This window comes from Rutidosis leptorrhynchoides, chromosome 3 (assembly GCF_046630445.1).
Source record: "Rutidosis leptorrhynchoides isolate AG116_Rl617_1_P2 chromosome 3, CSIRO_AGI_Rlap_v1, whole genome shotgun sequence".
NCBI lineage: Eukaryota > Viridiplantae > Streptophyta > Magnoliopsida > Asterales > Asteraceae > Rutidosis > Rutidosis leptorrhynchoides.
In genome coordinates, this window is record NC_092335.1 from 462,545,091 (window position 1) to 462,565,761 (window position 20,671).

Genomic DNA, 20,671 nt, shown 5'->3' on the forward strand with positions numbered 1-20,671 from the left:
GTCCTCGTTAGTAACCTACAACTAGTTGTCCACAGTTAGATGTACAAAAATAAATCGATAAATATTATCTTGAATCAATCCACGACCCAGTGTATACGTATCTCAGTATTGATCACAACTCAAACTATATATATTTTGGAATCAACCTCAACCCTGTATAGCTAACTCCAACATTCACATATAGAGTGTCTATGGTTGTTCCGAAATATATATAGATGTGTCGACATGATAGGTCGAAACATTGTATACGTGTCTATGGTATCTCAAGATTACATAATATACAATACAAGTTGATTAAGTTATGGTTGGAATAGATTTGTTACCAATTTTCACGTAGCTAAAATGAGAAAAATTATCCAATCTTGTTTTACCCATAACTTCTTCATTTTAAATCCGTTTTGAGTGAATCAAATTTCTATGGTTTCATATTGAACTCTATTTTATGAATCTAAACACAAAAGTATAGGTTTATAGTCGGAAAAATAAGTTACAAGTCGTTTTTGTAAAGGTAGTCATTTCAGTCGAAAGAACGACGTCTAGATGACCATTTTAGAAAACATACTTCCACTTTGAGTTTAACAATAATTTTTAGATATAGTTTCACGTTCATAATAAAAATCATTTTCTCATAATAACAAATTTTAAATCAAAGTTTATCATAGTTTTTAATTAACTAACCCAAAACAGCCCGCGGTGTTACTACGACGGCGTAAATCCGGTTTTACGGTGTTTTTCGTGTTTCCAGGTTTTAAATCATTAAGTTAGCATATCATATAGATATAGAACATGTGTGTATTTAATTTTAAAAGTCAAGTTAGAAGGATTAACTTTTGTTTGCGAACAAGTTTAGAATTAACTAAACTATGTTCTAGTGATTACGAGTTTAAACCTTCGAATGAGATAGTTTTATATATATGAATCGAATGATGTTATGAACATCATTACTACCTCAAGTTTAGTATTTAAACCTACTGGAAGTGACAAGAAATGATCTAGCTTCAAAGGATCTTGGATGGCTTGAAAGTTCTTGAAGTAGGATCATGACACAAAAACAAGTTCAAGTAAGATTTTTACTCGAATTAAGATAGTTTATAGTTATAGAAATTGAATCAAAGTTTGAATATGAATATTACCTTGAATAAGAAAGATAACCTACTATATATAACAAAGGTTTCTTGATCTTAGATGATTACTTGGAATGGATTAGAAAGCTTGGAAGTAAATTAGTAAACTTGAAGGGATTTTTGAAGTGTTCTTGAAGTGTTCTTCCTATGATGATTATAGCTTGATTCTTGAAGTGATTTTTGATGAAGATGATGATTAACTACTGGAAAAAATACGTTCATAATAGTGTGTGTGTGTGTTGAGAGAGAATTAGAAAGAGAATTGGAAGTGAAATGGAGTGAATGATGAGTGGTAATTGGTGAGTGGTGAGTGGGGTTAAAAGGAGTTCTAGTTAGTTGACTAGCTCATGGTAGAAGTTAAAATTGATTAGTCATACATGACATAATCAAGAGTGGAATCCCATGCTAGTTCCTATTGGTATATACTCATAGTAAGTACGTTTTGAAGCTGTGTATAATACGGGTAAGAATACGACTAGAATTCTTGATGAAAGAAAAGAATGGAAAAGTAACTGTAACCATTTTCATTAAGTATGAGTGTTTTGATATATGTCTTGAAGTCTTCCAAAAGTATTTTAATACATCTAAATACACTACATGTATATACATTTTAACTGAGTCGTTAAGTCATCGTTAGTCGTTACATGTAAGTGTTGTTTTGAAACCTTTAAGTTAACGATCTCAATTAATGTTGTTAACCCATTGTTTATTATATCTAATGAGATGTTAAATTGTTATATTATCATGATATTATGATATATTAATATATCTTAATATGATATATATACATTTAAATGTCGTTACAACGATAATCGTTACATATATGTCTCGTTTCGAAATCCTTAAGTTAGTAGTCTTGTTTATATGTATATAACTCATTGTTAATATACTTATAGAGATACTTACTTATCATAATCTCATGTTAACCATATTTATATCCATATATATATCGTCATGTCGTTTTTACAAGTTTTAACGTTCGTGAATCGCCGGTCAACTTGGGTGGTCAATTGTCTATATGAAACATATTTCAATTAATCAAGTCTTAACAAGTTTGATTGCTTAACATGTTGGAAACATTTAATCATGTAAATATCAATCTCAATTAATATATAAACATGGAAAAGTTCGGGTCACTACAGTACCTACCCGTTAAATAAATTTCGTCCCGAAATTTTAAGCTGTTGAAGGTGTTGACGAATCTTCTGGAAATAGATGCGGGTATTTCTTCTTCATCTGATCTTCACGCTCCCAGGTGAACTCGGGTCCTCTACGAGCATTCCATCGAACCTTAACAATTGGTATCTTGTTTTGCTTAAGTCTTTTAACCTCACGATCCATTATTTCGACGGGTTCTTCGATGAATTGGAGTTTTTCGTTGATTTGGATTTCATCTAACGGAATAGTGAGATCTTCTTTAGCAAAACATTTCTTCAAATTCGAGACATGGAAAGTGTTATGTACAGCCGCGAGTTGTTGAGGTAACTCAAGTCGGTAAGCTACTGGTCCGACACGATCAATAATCTTGAATGGTCCAATATACCTTGGATTTAATTTCCCTCGTTTACCAAATCGAACAACGCCTTTCCAAGGTGCAACTTTAAGCATGACCATCTCTCCAATTTCAAATTCTATATCTTTTCTTTTAATGTCAGCGTAGCTCTTTTGTCGACTTTGGGCGGTTTTCAACCGTTGTTGAATTTGGATGATCTTCTCGGTAGTTTCTTGTATAATCTCCGGACCCGTAATCTGTCTATCCCCCACTTCACTCCAACAAATCGTAGACCTGCACTTTCTACCATAAAGTGCTTCAAACGGCGCCATCTCAATGCTTGAATGGTAGCTGTTGTTGTAGGAAAATTCTGCTAATGGTAGATATCGATCCCAACTGTTTTCGAAATCAATAACACATGCTCGTAGCATGTCTTCAAGCGTTTGTATCGTCCTTTCGCTCTGCCCATCAGTTTGTGGATGATAGGCAGTACTCATGTCTAGACGAGTTCCTAATGCTTGCTGTAATGTCTGCCAGAATCTTGAAATAAATCTGCCATCCCTATCAGAGATAATAGAGATTGGTATTCCATGTCTGGAGACGACTTCCTTCAAATACAGTCGTGCTAACTTCTCCATCTTGTCATCTTCTCTTATTGGCAGGAAATGTGCTGATTTGGTGAGACGATCAACTATTACCCAAATAGTATCAAAACCACTTGCAGTCCTTGGCAATTTAGTGATGAAATCCATGGTAATGTTTTCCCATTTCCATTCCGGGATTTCCGGTTGTTGAAGTAGACCTGATGGTTTCTGATGCTCAGCTTTGACCTTAGAACACGTCAAACATTCTCCTACGTATTTAGCAACATCGGCTTTCATACCCGGCCACCAAAAATATTTCTTGAGATCCTTGTACATCTTCCCCGTTCCAGGATGTATTGAGTATCTAGTTTTATGAGCTTCTCTAAGTACCATTTCTCTCATATCTCCAAATTTTGGTACCCAAATCCTTTCAGCCCTATACCGGGTTCCGTCTTCCCGAATATTAAGATGTTTCTCCGATCCTTTGGGTATTTCATCCTTTAAATTTCCCTCTTTTAAAACTCCTTGTTGCGCCTCCTTTATTTGAGTAGTAAGGTTATTATGAATCATTATATTCATAGATTTTACTCGAATGGGTTCTCTGTCCTTCCTGCTCAAGGCATCGGCTACCACATTTGCCTTCCCCGGGTGGTAACGAATCTCAAAGTCGTAATCATTCAATAATTCAATCCACCTACGCTGCCTCATATTCAGTTATTTCTGATTAAATATGTGTTGAAGACTTTTGTGGTCGGTATATATAATACTTTTGACCCCATATAAGTAGTGCCTCCAAGTCTTTAATGCAAAAACAACCGCGCCTAATTCCAAATCATGCGTCGTATAATTTTGTTCGTGAATCTTCAATTGTCTAGACGCATAAGCAATCACCTTCGTTCGTTGCATTAATACACAACCGAGACCTTGCTTTGATGCGTCACAATAAATCACAAAATCATCATTCCCTTCAGGCAATGACAATATAGGTGCCGTAGTTAGCTTTTTCTTCAATAACTGAAACGCTTTCTCTTGTTCATCATTCCATTCAAATTTCTTCCCTTTATGCGTTAATGCAGTCAAGGGTTTTGCTATTCTGGAAAAGTCTTGGATGAACCTTCTGTAGTAACCAGCTAGTCCTAAAAACTGGCGTATGTGTTTCGGAGTTTTCGGGGTTTCCCACTTTTCAACAGTTTCTATCTTTGCCGGATCCACCTTAATACCTTCTTTGTTCACTATGTGACCGAGGAATTGAACTTCTTCCAACCAAAATGCACACTTTGAAAACTTAGCATACAATTCTTCCTTCCTCAATAATTCTAACACCTTTCTCAAATGTTCACCGTGTTCTTGGTCATTCTTTGAGTAAATAAGTATGTCATCAATGAAAACAATGACAAACTTGTCAAGGTATGGTCCACACACTCGGTTTATAAGGTCCATGAACACAGCTGGTGCATTAGTTAAACCAAACGGCATGACCATAAACTCGTAATGACCGTAACGTGTTCTGAAAGCAGTCTTTGGAATATCATCTTCTTTCACCCGCATTTGATGATACCCGGAACGTAAGTCAATCTTTGAATAAATAGACGAGCCTTGTAGTTGATCAAATAAATCGTCGATTCTCGGTAGTGGGTAGCGGTTCTTGATGGTAAGTTTGTTCAACTCTCGGTAGTCGATACACAACCTGAATGTACCATCTTTCTTCTTGACAAACAAAACAGGAGCTCCCCACGGTGATGTACTTGGTCGAATGAAACCACGCTCTAAAAGTTCTTGTAATTGGCTTTGCAGTTCTTTCATCTCGCTGGGTGCGAGTTTGTAAGGAGCACGAGCTATTGGTGCAGCTCCTGGTACAAGATCTATTTGAAATTCAACGGATCGCTGTGGGGGTAATCCCGGTAATTCTTTCAGAAATACATCGGGAAATTCTTTTGCAATGGGAACATCATTGATGCTCTTTTCTTTAATTTGTACTTTCTCGACGTGTGCTAGAACAGCATAGCAACCTTTTCTTATTAGTTTTTGTGCCTTCAAATTACTAATAATATGTAGCTTCGTGTTGCCCTTTTCTCCGTACACCATTAAGGGTTTTCCTTTTTCTCGTATAATGCGAATTGCATTTTTGTAACAAACGATCTCTGCTTTCACTTCTTTCAACCAGTCCATACCGATTATCACATCAAAACTCCCTAACTCTACTGGTATCAAATCAATCTTAAATGTTTCGCTAACCAGTTTAATTTCTCGATTCCGACATATATTATCTGCTGAAATTAATTTACCATTTGCTAATTCGAGTAAAAATTTACTATCCAAAGGCGTCAATAGACAACTTAATTTAGCACAAAAATCTCTACTCATATAGCTTCTATCCGCACCCGAATCAAATAAAACGTAAGCAGATTTATTGTCAATAAGAAACGTACCCGTAACAAGCTCCGGGTCTTCCTGTGCCTCTGCCGCATTAATATTGAAAACTCTTCCGCGGCCTTGTCCATTCGTGTTCTCCTGGTTCGGGCAATTTCTAATAATGTTGCCCGGTTTTTCACATTTATAACAAACTACATTGGCATAACTTGCTCCGACACTACTTGCTCCGCCATTACTCGTTCCGACACCATTTGTTCCTTTCGTTCTATTAACTCCTGGTCCGTAGACCTCACACTTCGCCGCGCTATGACCATTTCTTTTACACTTGTTGCAAAATTTGGTGCAGAACCCCGAGTGATACTTTTCACACCTTTGGCATAGCTGCTTCTGATTGTTGTTGTTGTTGCGGTTATTATTGTTGTTGGGATGATTGTTGTAGTTGCTGTTGTTGTTGTTGTTGTTGTTGTTGTTGTTGTTGTTGTTGTTGGGCCGTTTGTTGTAGTTGCGATTGATGTTGCGATTGTTGGGATAATTGTTGCGATTATTGTTGTAATTGCTGTTGTTGTTGTATTGGTGATTCTTATCACCGTTTTCCTCCCACTTTCTTTTGACTTGCTTCACATTGGCCTCTTCAGCAGTCTATTCTTTAATTCTTTCTTCAATCTGGTTCACTAGTTTGTGAGCCATTCTACATGCCTGTTGTATGGAGGCGGGCTCGTGTGAACTTATATCTTCTTGGATTCTTTCCGGTAATCCTTTCACAAACGCGTCGATCTTCTCTTCCTCATCTTCGAATGCTCCCGGACACAATAGGCACAATTCTGTGAATCGTCTTTCGTACGTGGTAATATCAAATCCTTGGGTTCGTAACCCTCTAAGTTCTGTCTTGAGCTTATTGACCTCGGTTCTGGGATGGTACTTCTCGTTCATCAAGTGCTTGAATGCTGACCACGGTAGTGCGTACGCATCATCTTGTCCCACTTGCTCTAGATAGGTATTCCACCATGTTAACGCAGAACCTGTGAAGGTATGCGTAGCGTACTTCACTTTGTCCTCTTCAGTACACTTACTTATGGCAAACACCGATTCGACCTTCTCGGTCCACCGTTTCAATCCGATCGGTCCTTTGGTTCCATCAAATTCCAAAGGTTTGCAGGCAGTGAATTCTTTGTAGGTGCATCCTACACGATTTTCTGTACTGCCAGATCCAAGGTTATTGTTGGTATGTAGCGCAGCCTGTACTGCGGCTATGTTTGAAGCTAGAAAAGTACGGAATTCCTCTTCATTCATATTCACGGTGTGTCGAGTAGTCGGTGCCATTTCCTTCAAAATAGTCAAATGGAACAAGTTAATCATACAGAATATTAAGAGTAGTTAATAGTATTTCGTAGCATAATATGAACTCATTTATAAAAGCTTTTTCTTCATATTAGCGTTTTATAAGTTTAAATTCGGGTAGTACCTACCCGTTAAGTTCATACTTAGTAGCTAATATACAATTCAACTACTACAATTCTATATGAAAAACTGATTGTAATAATATTTCGCGTTCAAACTTTTATACAATATTTTACAAACTTACAATACCGCTTATTTTACATAAAGCATGAAATATAGCACACAATAACTTTGATACAAGATAGTTGTGAAGATAATTCTAGCTAGTACACAAGTCGTTCAGCAAAGGCAATAAAGACACGTAATTCATACGTCCAGAAACAAGTCATGCATTCTGGTTTTACTAGGACTACTTCCCATCCTTGGTCTTGTGGAACATAACCGTTATGACCGTTGATAAGACAGCGTGTTGTAACGTCGTCAAAGGGACGAGGGTTACGTAATGACCAACAGTCTCGTAATAACCTAAAAACCTCACTTCTTACCCCAATTACCGACTCCGTCACTTGTGGGAACGTTTTGTTTAATAGTTGTAGCCCGATGTTCTTGTTCTCACTTTGGTGAGAAGTGAACATTACTAACCCGTAAGCATAACATGCTTCTTTATGTTGCATGTTAGCCGCTTTTTCTAAATCACGAAGTCCTATATTCAGAACAATTGAAACTTAAAAAACCTTGGTGGCTTTTAGTATATAGGTATAATATAATTGATATTGCAGACATCGTTTTTAATAAATCTACCTAAATTTTCTATCTTAATATTGTGTTACGCATATTTTCTTGTTAAAATTTACTGAGGGGTTTGAAAAAAGTGATATGATGGTGGATTTATAAATTTGGATGGTGAAAGTATTACCACCTTTTTTGTTGCAACACCAATAACAATAAAACTCAATATTACATAAGTGATGTATGGGCGATGTAAGATGTAGACATCATTACCTGTTTTCAAATTATATCTGATGGTCTTTCATTTCAGTAATACCTTTTCTAGATACATGATATATAAGAGGCGGGGATCCATTTTTTCTATTACATAATTAACAGCAAGCGTCCGAGTGAAAGTATCACAATCTTTCTCCTATCTTTGAATTAATAGAAGTCATTTCTTTACTCAGAGTGAAAACACTCCAAGCAGTAGAGAAAGTCCTCACTCTCTCTCTTCAACGGATAAGGAGATTGTTTACGAGTGGACCTCCGGCCAATAAGTAGAAAAAAATTTAAAAATAAAAATAAAAATAAAAAAAATAAAAAAGAGAGACGCCGTGAAAATGGTAGAATCAAATTTCCATGAGTTTTAAACCCTGCATGTAAATCATTTTTGCCTCTAAGCAGCAGTCAAGTCGTCTCGAAGCTTGGTGTTAACAGGAAAAAATGGATCAACGCCTCGTATATATCATGTATCTAAAAAAGCTCTTATTTGATAAAGAAAGACCATCGGGTATAATTTGAAAATTGAAATTGACGATCGGACCATGACATATTAGTCGAAACCATCATATATAACTTGAAAATTGGAATTGGCGATCCGTGACATATTGGTCTAATTTATAATTCGTTCTGACCATAACCGACTTGTTCATAGCTAAATTATAGAATTAGTATTCGTCAAAATTTATGTTAACTAGTACAGTAACTATTATGTTCTATTGACGATAAAATTGCACATTCTTAAAGCTTAAACTTTTATTATGTGTCATATTTATTGTTTATTGTAATAATTTTGTCTTTATTATATATTAGAAAAATATTTCAACATTTTATTAAAAATTTAACTGATATCTATTAAGTAGCTAAATCTGTAAATTATTGGATATAGATATAGATCAACTTAAATTTAATGAATTTAAAATGGATATGGATAAACAAAATTAAATAAATAAACAATTACTCATTTGCAGAAAATTAACTTTTCTAGTGAAGAAGAAACATCTCTCATATTATTCCAGGGTTGAAAAAAAGTGCATACTTCTTATTTTCTCATACCCCCATATGTGTAATTCAGTTTTGTTTGTTGTCAAAAATAAATAAACCTATTATTCGACTACACATCTATACAAATAAATGTAGTCTTCTATTGTAGCAAAATGATTGTGTTATGATCTCATATTGATTACGGTATGTTTGGCGCGAAGCTTTTAACTTTTATGAAAAAATTCATATTTAATAAAATGATGTGTTTGGTTTAATGAACTTAAAGCTTTTAGATAGAGGGGAAAAAACCAAAAGTTACTAGAACTAGCGTTTAACTTTTAACTTCTAGTTTTTTGTCATTTTACTCTTTATTTAACATATTAAGTTACTCTACCAAACACCAAAATATACATAAAAATCTAACATAAAAAAAAAAACTAACAGCTACCAGCTAGTTTTGCCAAACATACCTTAAGTATGAAACTAGTTGATGGCTTATAAGCTGGGTATCCCCTCCTCCTTCAAAATAGTTTTTATAGCTACTCCGGCTCACTTCCTAATTTCCTATTCCTTCTTTTCCAATTGCTTAAAATCCCAAGGTTTCATGACGATTGATTTCAGAGCAACCATCCGCGAAGACTCTGATTCATAAGGATGGAGTATTGTTATCTTCTAGTTAATGGCTTATAAGCTTGGGTGACCCTCTTATTTTAGTTCTTCCAGAAGAAGATCATGACAGATTGCCTACTTCAAACCACCCAATCCACTGACATCTATACAAATGATCTTATGTCCGCGAAAGCTTTTGTGGCTTTCGATGAAATGATGACACGTTTGGCCAACGAGAGCGCACCGGGTGACGGATCCGCTGATGTGTTATCGTATAAGATTGGGAATCGGTCCGGAAAAAATACTTTGAAAGAGACGGCAAACGGTAAACTAAAAAGGGCGGGACCTCGACGTTGAGTGATTGGGTTCGTTTTGTTTGTTAGTTTGGTTTGATTCCTTTTCGTGTTGTATTCGGTTTTGATTGGTTAATTGGTCTATTATGTTTTTCGGGTTGTTATGGATGCCCGCTTATAGATAGTTTTGTTTAGATAGTTGCTTTCTAGGTGCGAGTTTCCTCGTTTTCTCCGTCTTTTTGTATCCTTTGTAGAGGGCAATTTTTCTTTAAAAAACGACCTCGTTTCTATATGAGCATTCGTTTTTTACGGCCAAAAAAAAAAGAAAAAAAAATACAAATGATCTTATATGTCACATATAAAACTTCTGGCTTATTTGTTTGTATTTATTTATTTATTTATATTTATTTATATCATTACAAAATAGTGTATTAGCATAGGATATAGATCACTTTTCATGACTTGACCCGACCCGGCCCATTAACCCATTGCATATGATTTTACCAAGTTGTTGAGATGAGAAGTCCAAATTTCTAAAACTCCAAAATTCACTTCACTCTTAACCCTTAAACTGCACCATCTCACCAACATCGTGATTTAAAGTACAAGCCAAGATACCCGACCCCACCTCACCCATCAAAAACCACATTTAACTCTCTTTTTCTTTCAAATCCCATTTCCCACCAGGCCACCACCATGGATCAAACCCAAATAACCTCACCAAAAACCCCACAACAACCGTTAGATGACCACTCGACCGTAGACACCTCCCGCCCTTTCCGATCAGTAAAAGAAGCCATAGCCATCTTCGGAGAACGCTTTTTAGCCACTGAAATCGACTCGCCGTCACCAAAACAAGAAACACATATAGGAGAAAATAAACCAGATTCTGATAGAAATGAAGAAATTACTTCTCCAATGCTCATGAACACTCTCAAAAAACTCAAGATGGAGTTGGAAGAAACTAAACGAGAGTTAAACATACTTAAGGAAAGAGAGTCTGTAACTGAGGTGGCTTTGGCTTTGTTAAACGCCGAGCTTCATAAGAACATGTCAAAGATCGCAAAAGCAGAGGCTGAGGTGGCAGGGAAAGCGGTGGCGATTAGGTCAAAGTTGACTTTGCGTCAAGTGCTAAATATTGGGGGTGAAGAAGACAGACATAAATAGAAAAAGTTTGTACTTGATGGAGAATAAGAAAGTGATGAAAGAAAGGCCTGTGATTCCATTGGTGACAAACTTGTTTACAAGGAAGAATTAAACTAAAAACTTGAAGAACAAGTTTTGTGCATTCATGCATATAAATAAATATGGAATCATAAATCAAATCACTTTATACTAATTTAACTGAATTGTTCATGAAATGAGTACGCTGAATTACACGTTTAATAAAGTGATAACAAACTTATAAATCAAAAATCTTTATTACGAAGCTGCATTATACATGCTAAAAATACAATGATAACTTTTTAGGAGATGCAAAACGAGGTTATCGATCTAGACTAGCGTTCTTTGGAGACAAATAACTCACCAGAATTCAAATCTACCAACTGCTTTTACAAAATGAGCTAACAGTAATGGTACAATGCATATTACCTTAAAGCCCCAGATTTGAAAGAAGTTGACGCCATCTTGGAGTTTCTTCATCAAAAATGTAGGTCAAAGGAGACACCAGAACGCCACTGCCTCCAATCTACATTATCGTATTCACACAAAATGATATATAAATAAATTTATATTATTACAATAATCAAGTAAACGTGTTCATGATATCACATTACAGTGCCGTTTGGATTCTCTAAACAACTTTCTGAAACATTAAATCAGTTGAAAGCAAACTTTAATACAACTGTTTTAAGCGGTACCAAAAAATGTCTTCTTTCAATCTGAACCATTAAAACCCGTTACCTAACTGAACAAACAGCCCATGTTGCGACCCCTACCCAAGGTTTCCAATCTTTTACAAAAGACCGCCTATATCCTTATTATTGAACATGTAGCCAACAAGATGAAACTTGAGTATCTTACCGCCCTCAGCTGCTGAACGGATTTGTAGAGTAACTTCTTGGGTACACAAATCACAATGGCATAATAATCAGCTTTGACTTCACCGTCAATTTTGCGGAAAACTGGACTGACAGTAGGTCCCTGCACGCAGACAAGCAAGTTTAGTTAAGTATAGTTTTGCTAATGTACTAATTTAACAAATATTGAAAGATATAATTTGCACCTGCAGTCCAGATAATGATGGTTGGCTCAAAATTCTCTCAGCTACTTCCTCTGCACTGCTAGCCCTCATGTTTGCAACTACCTACAGAAAATCAAACATATAAGGAAGTGGAATGTAATGATAGATTATAACATATGCCTTATTTTAAAGAGAGAGTATATCTCGTATATTTGACTTTTTAGCAAATTTTAAGTAATATAAACTTTTTATGGGTCAAACATGTTTTGTCCATTTTGAATTATATTCACAAATAATTAATGTATTAAATATGATTATGAAAATTGTATTTTTTTAGGATCTAACTGTTTAAAATACAACATTTTTACAAAGTTGTAAGTATTAACAGTGCACCTTAGGCATGTGTTTGTTGTAAGGAGTAATACCTTTATTTTCATAAAAATTTCCTTGATTTTCTCATAACCAAATCTACAAATTTGAAAGTTAGATGAACTGCCTACATGTATTCTAGAATTCAGTTAAGACATAAAAAATGTGTCTCATCTTACCGTGAACTGACCAAGTGCCCTTACATGTATTTTTTTAGGATCTAACTGTTTAAAATACAACATTTTTACAAAGTTGTAAGTATTAACAGTGCACCTTAGGCATGTGTTTGTTGTAAGGAGTAATACCTTTATTTTCATAAAAATTTCCTTGATTTTCTCATAACCAAATCTACAAATTTGAAAGTTAGATGAACTGCCTACATGTATTCTAGAATTCAGTTAAGACATAAAAAATGTGTCTCATCTTACCGTGAACTGACCAAGTGCCCTTAAATGTGCCTCGAATCTCTCGAGAATTTCATGTGTGATATCCAATAAGCCTTTGCGCTGAAGTAAAGACTTCTTACTAGCAACAAGGACAGCCTAAATGAACATTTTAATCAGAAAATAAGAAGCAATTTGGAAGGAACAAAAAGGCACAAGATCTGCAAAGTTGGGCTAAAAAACTTCACCCGACTTTCTAAAATGACTCCTCCTTCTATTTCTTTAAGGTTGTTTTCTTTCAATGTGGTTCCACTACTAACGAGATCTACAATAGCATCAGCTATCCCCATCTAAAAACGTAAACGAAAATATGTAAAGATTAGAATTAAACCCATCCTATTCTAAAAGAAATAAATAAAATAAAATAAAAGAATCAAAGTCCATTGGTGTCATCATACTTGTTTTTGCTAAAACCTATAGAGCATAAACATGTATATCGCAAATAAATGATTAATGAAGCCGGATGTAGGAATTGGTGTCCACGGGTCATAAAATATTTATGCAATTATTTGATAATTGTACAAGGCTATACCTACTCTATCATTACTTGTGATAATGTTAATTAGACAAACAGCATTTAAAGATTGCCTGTCGTGAATCTTGTCTGATTACCAATTGGAATAGACCACAGTTGTAAACGTAGTCAAGCTACAAGAATTAACCATTTGGAGCCATTCACTCATAGGTTAAGGTAACCAAATCAAGAATATAAAAGTATTTATTGGTACACAGAGCCATGTTTTATACTAGATGATACGTCATAATGCCCCAAATTTAATGGAAAATCGTTTATATCATGCTAGATGAACTTAGAATGAACAACGTCTCACCGCAGGAGCTGCCTCCAGCGCCCCGTCAGCAGTTGAAAAGTCAACGTGCTGAAGCCCATTCTCTTTTAGAAACTTAGGACCCAGCTGTAGAAAAGAAATAAAACTATTTAAATTAATGACTTCATTACGATTTCAGATAAGAATAAGATATTATATGATAGTATGAAAGACGTAATATATTACATATGTGAAGCCAGTGGCAACTCTTAGAGGCTTTTCAGCTGTCCATTGAGGCATTTGTGCTAGTTCCTTCACCGAATTAATCTTTTCAAATATCCCATACTTAGGAATCTATTAAGAATAAAAAAAACAAAAGTCACATAAATATATTACAAATTATCAAGTTTCTTTGTCTGTTCATTAGATAAAAGGAAGTGTAACTTACAGCAAGAGATAATCGACAATCTCCATAATCAAGAGCATCATGAACAAGAATTAGATCTTCATCTCCCTACAAAAAAATAACATGGAAACATAAATATACATGCTACAATTTCCAAATAACAAACCTGATATATCCTTCGTATGTTGTATTTTGACTCTTACCTGACCATATTCACTAAGTGTGTCAAGACCAACAATACCAAGGTCTAAATCTCCTGAAACTAGCTTCCGTACAATATCCTTCGGGCGCTGGAACCAGACTTCTACATTCGAGAGCTACAAAAAGATATTGTAAATAAATCAAGTTCAAAGTCAAAGGTATGCTTAGACGATAACTTTATTAAATTCTCAAACACAAAGTGCTTATGTAGATGCTGTGAAAACCAACTTTCTTCTAAGATTTTACTAAGTCAAATAACTACTTGCATCATTAGGTCATACCATATTTTCAAAAGAATTATAATCACATAATGTTCAAGTGCTAAATCAACTGATCATCTGTAAAAATGTGTTACAGAGCACTATTCGTTCAACAACATTAATCCTTTACTTGTCACTTTTATATTACCGAGTATGATCCATTACAAGATATAGCAATTAGCTAATTTAATTCCAGAAAACAATATATATAGAGTCCAGTTTCCTACTTAATTAGCTATCCTCCTCTAAATGCTTTAGTGCTTTACTAGCATTAATTTAGTTTTTAATAAATGAAAAGTTAGTAATATGTTGGACATTTTTATTAAAGTAAAATTAATTAATAAAATGAATAAAAAATAAATAAATAAATAAATAAACATAGAAGCAAACTTGAGGGATATCTGCAACGTATTGTCGAGGATTAAGCTGCCTAACAGATAATTGACAATCCTGCAACAGATAATTAATAATTAATATTGATAATTGATATTGATAATTGATAATATATACAATATAATAATCAGATAACAAATAGTGAAATGAAAGACTATATAAATGTATACTTTGAGAAGATCAAGTGTATCTGCAGCCATACGACCTTTACTTGGTAAACCTAACCTAATCTCACTCCTATCTATCGGTTTCGTTTCTACGTTTCCGTTAACGACGGTCACCGGCGACGTAACGGAGCAACATGAGACGGTAAATTTCACGGAAATTTTAGATTGTGAAGTTGGAAGAAAGTGTGTGAAACCGGATAGCGATGATGATGTTTGAATTAGAGACATATTATTCGCCTTGTATTTTACTTTCCGGCGATATTTCTGATGAATTTCACGCCGGTGGTGAGGGTTAGTATTGAGTGTGAGTGACAGATGTGGTGGTCACTTGCTGCGCCTCGGATTGGTTTATTTTGTCTTATTATCACTCAAAAAAAACTACAAAGGTTTGTTTTTATTATAATTCAGTAGGCTTATAACTACCTTTAATGGTTATAAGAACAAAGAGAGAAAAAGAGAGAAGAAGGAGAGAAGAAATATTGATATTGATATTTCAAGAGAAATGGTGCACCTTAAATGGTTACCATACATGTCTATTTATAGTATAAAATATTACTATGCAAGAAATATAATAATAATAAAATTAACATCCAATCTAGATATTTTATAACACTCTCCCTTGAATGACAATTTTATTAGAGAATAACTAGTACTGCCTCGTTAAAAACCTTGCTAAAGAAAACTCATTGGGATAAAACTTTAGCTAAGGGAAAAAGAGTGCAGCATAAAGTTGACTCCCCCTCAAGTAGGCAACGCCTGAGTTGTTACATCTTCTGAACATGCCTCATGCCAATATTATGAACGTGTGTTCTGAAAATAGCAGTTAGCAGTGCTTTGGTATAAAGATCAGCAGAGTTGTTGATTGAACGTATCTCATTTTAATCTGGTTGTCTTTTACGATATCTTGAGTATATGAGAAAAATCTGAGGTTTTCATCTGAAACTGTATCATCTAAATCTTTTATGTACAAGTTTGGCCCTCGTGATTTGTCTACAGTCTCCTTCATGGTTTGTTCAAACCGTTGTTTCAGTTCCTATTCCCTTTCAGTCTTTTTCTGAGCCTTACCAATATACCATTCTTTTCCATCAAACTTATGACCGTTAAGACCGTTTATAGCTTTAGCGCCTCGTCAGCATTTATGTTTTGTTCTGTCATTTTTGATACTCTTCTTTCATTTGTATTATGTAAGCTGTATTATCTTCATAGATAGTTGTTACGCTTTTATAGCGTTCTAGTCCACAAGAATCAATAATGATTTGTATCATTGATCTTAACTAAAATCATTCCCGAGTAGCTTCATGTAATGCAATCACTTCGGCATGATTTGATGATGTTGCAACAAGTGTTTGTTTTGAGAACGTCATGATATTGCGGTGCCTCCATTTAGGAATACATATCCAGTTTGAGATTTAGCTTTATGTAGATCGGATAAATAATCTGCATCTGTATAACCAAACAAATCTTGTTTCGAGTTGTTAGAATAAAATAATTATAAATCAGTAGTTCCCCGAAGGTATCAAACTATTTGTTTGATCTCATTCCAATGTCTTTTGGTAGGGGCTGAGCTGAACCTTGTCAACAAATTAACTGCAAAAGAAATGTCAGATCTTGTATAATCTATAAGATACATAAGAACCTCAATTGCACTAAAATATAGAACTTCCGATCTGTTAAAATTTTCATGATCTTCGCAGGAATGAAATAGATCAGTGTCAATATTGAGTGATCTAACAACAATGAGTTTGTCTTTAAAAAAAATGTTTTAAAATCTTTTCGGTATAAGTTGTTTGATGTACAAGTAAACCATTAGGCATATGCTCAATTTGCAATCCAAGGTAATACTTGGTTTTTTCAAGATCTTTTATTTCAAAATAATTCTTTAGAAGTTGAATGATTTCATAGATCTCTTTATTTGTTCATATGATGTTAAGAACATTGACATAAACAACTACGATCTCATATCCGAACATTGTTTTTATAAAACATACGTGCAAAATAAGTTTATATTTATACCCTTTTTTTTTATCAAGTAGTCATTTAATCGGTTATACCACATACGTCCCGTTTGTATAAACCCACTTAGAAATCTTTGTGATTTAATGGAATATATTCCCTTGGGTTTTACATTAGATGCTTATGATACCTTAACCCTTTAGGTATATTCATATATATCACTATTAAGTGATCCATACAGATAAGTAGTAACAACATTCATGAGATGCATTTAAATAACTACCAGGTTGATTAAGTATCTAATAAGTAATTGTATCCATTACAGGAGGATAATTTTTCCTCCTAATTCATTTCTGGTCTTTGTGGGAAATATTGAGTTACAAGTCTAGTTTTGCCTTGTAACTTCATTTGCACATTTCTTTTCGGATAAAAATTCATTTGCATCCCATACGTTTCACATCTTTAAAAGTGATAACGATTGATCCGAAAACTTTTCTTTTATCGAGCGATTCTAATTCAGCTCTTATTGCTCCTTTCCATTGAGCTCAATCATGTCCATTTTGTATATTCAATGACAGATTTTAGTTCCAGATCATCATCTTTATTCATGATATCATTGTAACATTATATGAAAATATCTCATAGAGATTTTAGTTTCATTTCGGTTCCATAATATTGCATAATTTATCGCAATTTTAGTATTTACATTTATCAATATCCTCTGCAGAAGGAATATTGATTTGTGGTTCTTCTTGAACACTTTCTCTTACCTCATTATCAGCTGATTTTCTTTTTCGAGGATTTTTATCTTCGGAACCAATTGATCTTCCACGTTTGATGCGTGGCAAAGACTCGACAGTGACATTATTGCCAGCTTTTGGAATTTCAGTTCGAGCTGGAGCATTTATCGCTGGTATATATGATTTAGTCACTTTTTTATATCTGTAAATGCATAAAGTAATTAATTTGCAAGTTCTTGCATATGCATTATTTTTGAACTTTCGTTTCACATTCTTTTGTGCGAGTTCAATATACCTTAATTGATGTTCACATCATGAAGCATCATTTTATTTTTTATTTTTATTTCTCCCCCTAATCTAGGGAACAATGTTTTATTAAAATGACAATCAGCAAAACGTGCTGTAAAAACATCACCCATCATGGGTTCAATATATCTTATGATTGAAGATGTTTTATATCCAAAATATATTATCATCTTTCTTTGAAGAACCATTTTATTGTGTTGTGGTGATACAATTGGAACATACACTGCACAACCAATGTTTTAAGGTAGAAAATATTTGGCTCTTGGCCAAAATCAAGTATTAAGTGAAAATATTTACGACTTCCACATGGTATAATGCGAATTAATTTAGATTTACTATTTTGTTAATTGAGTAATATATATATACATCATATACTTGTGACTCCGAAGGCTCAAATGAATTTGACCATATAGTTATACGTTGTACCTTGCACATTAATTTTCAGTAGAAGCTTTAGATGCTTATTATTTTCAGTAGAAGCTTTAGATGCACTTTTTTTTTTAATCACCAAATACCACAAACACTTTGTTTGCGTTTGTTCATAGTCATCAATGAAAACCATTTTCTTTAATTTTATTTTATACAATAAAATTAACGCATCATTATTCTTTTCAAAAACAATAATCTATTGTTATTGTTCACTTGTGCCATGTTTAACAACAAAAGTCAACAACCTCTGTCTTGTTTGTTGTGGCAGCCAAAAACAACCTTTGCTTTTGTTACCGAGAATCCAAGACCAAAAAACAATTAATTTTTAATTAATCTTTTATCAAAACCATAAATGATTTTATTGATCTACGTTGATATGGCCATAAAGAATTGACGGCTGACCTACTTTTGTAAGTGTATTTCGGCTATCATCCCGAAAACGCACAACGACCTTTTTTATTTATTTATGAACTATTTGTTTCATATCTAGCTTAGGCAATTATTGTGAACATTTGGTCCCTATAAGAGCATTTATTTTTTAGACTTTTAGTTGATTTGTACTTGTCACAATTAGGGATAGCACCCGCGGGTCGTGGATGCGGATCCATTGGATCCATCACCCGTACCCGCGGATTTTTTTTAAGAGACATCCAATTGAACCCTTGTTCGTTGAAACAATTTGACTATATTTTTACTCCCCATTATTAAACGGGCCATTTTGATGCACACTCTTAAAAAAATAATTTGTTTTTTAAGTTTTATTATTCAACCTCCTTTTTTTCAACGGTCACAACAAAACATTTGACAAGTTTGGAAAAAAGTTTTTTATTGATTATCATCAAAAGTTTTATATTGTCACTCTACTGGATGGAATTATGGCATACAACCAAAATTGCAACTCAACACTACATAAGAACAAAAAGGTTATTTTTAATTAACATATGTATATGTGTTAAACTCGGAATAATAATAACTTATTTTAGAAAATTAACATAAGACATGTTGAAACATTTTTGTCACATTTAGCTCATCAAGTCTAATACTTATTATTGATAGATTTTATCACGTCTAGGAGATGTTTACTTTTTTCTTGTATTAAGTCCTACTTTCATTTACCTTTGTTTGGAAAAAAGTTTTTTTTTTTTACTTTGCTTTCCCCCTTTCTGTAAAACTCATTTAAACACTTTCTTTGTTTTTTTTTTTTAAAAAAAAACTTCCTTTTTTTTACGTTACCCGTAAATTATAAATATATAAAAAAAAATTTTGTTTAAATTTTTTTTCTAGTTTTTAAAAGGCCACTTGACCAATTTTTTAATTCTTTCACAACACCTGATATCGTGATCGTGACCTTTCACCGAAGCAAGAGATATTCTTGATAAACTAAACACGGACTCGTGTTTGAAATTGTCGGCCACAAAAAAATTCATTTGATAAAAGTATATATTTTTTTTAGTTATAGAAGGAGACCACTTCATTTTCAATACTTCATTTTTGACAAAAAAAACTATTCCATTTTACCATCCCCTTTTTTTTCTTACTTTAACTTTTAAGATATACTTTTAATAAAAATACAAACTACTTTTTCTTATTTTAACTTTTAAGATTTACTTTTAATAAAAATACAAACTACTTTTTCTTATTTTAACTTTTAAGATTTACTTTTAATAAAAGTACAAACTACTTTTTCTTATTTTAACTTTTAAGATTTACTTTTAATAAAAATACAAACTATTTTTTTATTTTAACTTTTAAAATTATAAATTTAAGAATAAACATTAGTATGCATGAAATAAATAATGATTAATTGCATAAGTAATCATAAATGTTAGATAACATATAAAGACTCCGTCGTATTCGTATTGATCGGAATTAATCTCGACCCATGGTACCGTGTTGTCAAATGACGTGTTGCGTACATAAAGTACCGTGTTGTCAAATGACGTGTTGCGTACAATCATGAGGTCTTATTAACATAAATATAAATGTTAGTGAAGTTAATAAGAGTTAGATTACAGAAAATATAATTCAGGCGGTATAACCGACCATATATAACTTAAATAACATAAATATAAATGTTAGTGAAGTTAGTAAAAGTTAGATTACAGAAATATAATTCAGGTGGTATAACCGACCATATATAACTTAAATAACATAAATATAAATGTTAGTGAAGTTAGTAAAAGTTAGATTACAGAAATATAATTCAGGTGGTATAACCGACCATATATAACTTAAATAACATAAATATAAATGTTAGTAGTCCAA

General features: G+C 33.5%; 1 protein-coding gene and 1 pseudogene across 1 annotated transcript; one reads left to right on the forward strand and one right to left on the reverse strand.

Moving 5' to 3' along the window:
• The first annotated feature begins 10,483 nt into the window (after window positions 1–10,483).
• LOC139901609 (uncharacterized) lies at window positions 10,484–11,126 on the forward strand (annotated as a pseudogene).
• Window positions 11,127–11,137: 11 nt separating this feature from the next.
• LOC139898054 (ATP phosphoribosyltransferase 2, chloroplastic-like) lies at window positions 11,138–15,348 on the reverse strand. Its single transcript, XM_071880759.1, has 11 exons — window positions 14,982–15,348; window positions 14,809–14,868; window positions 14,161–14,274; window positions 14,000–14,065; window positions 13,798–13,905; window positions 13,615–13,698; window positions 12,973–13,074; window positions 12,770–12,883; window positions 12,015–12,095; window positions 11,813–11,932; window positions 11,138–11,477 (listed from the first exon to the last, which is right to left on the reverse strand). The coding sequence occupies exons 1-11, from the start codon at window positions 15,204–15,206 to the stop codon at window positions 11,382–11,384; spliced, it is 1,170 nt and encodes a 389-aa protein (XP_071736860.1). The 5' UTR covers window positions 15,207–15,348; the 3' UTR covers window positions 11,138–11,381.
• Between the last annotated feature and the right edge of the window lie 5,323 nt (window positions 15,349–20,671).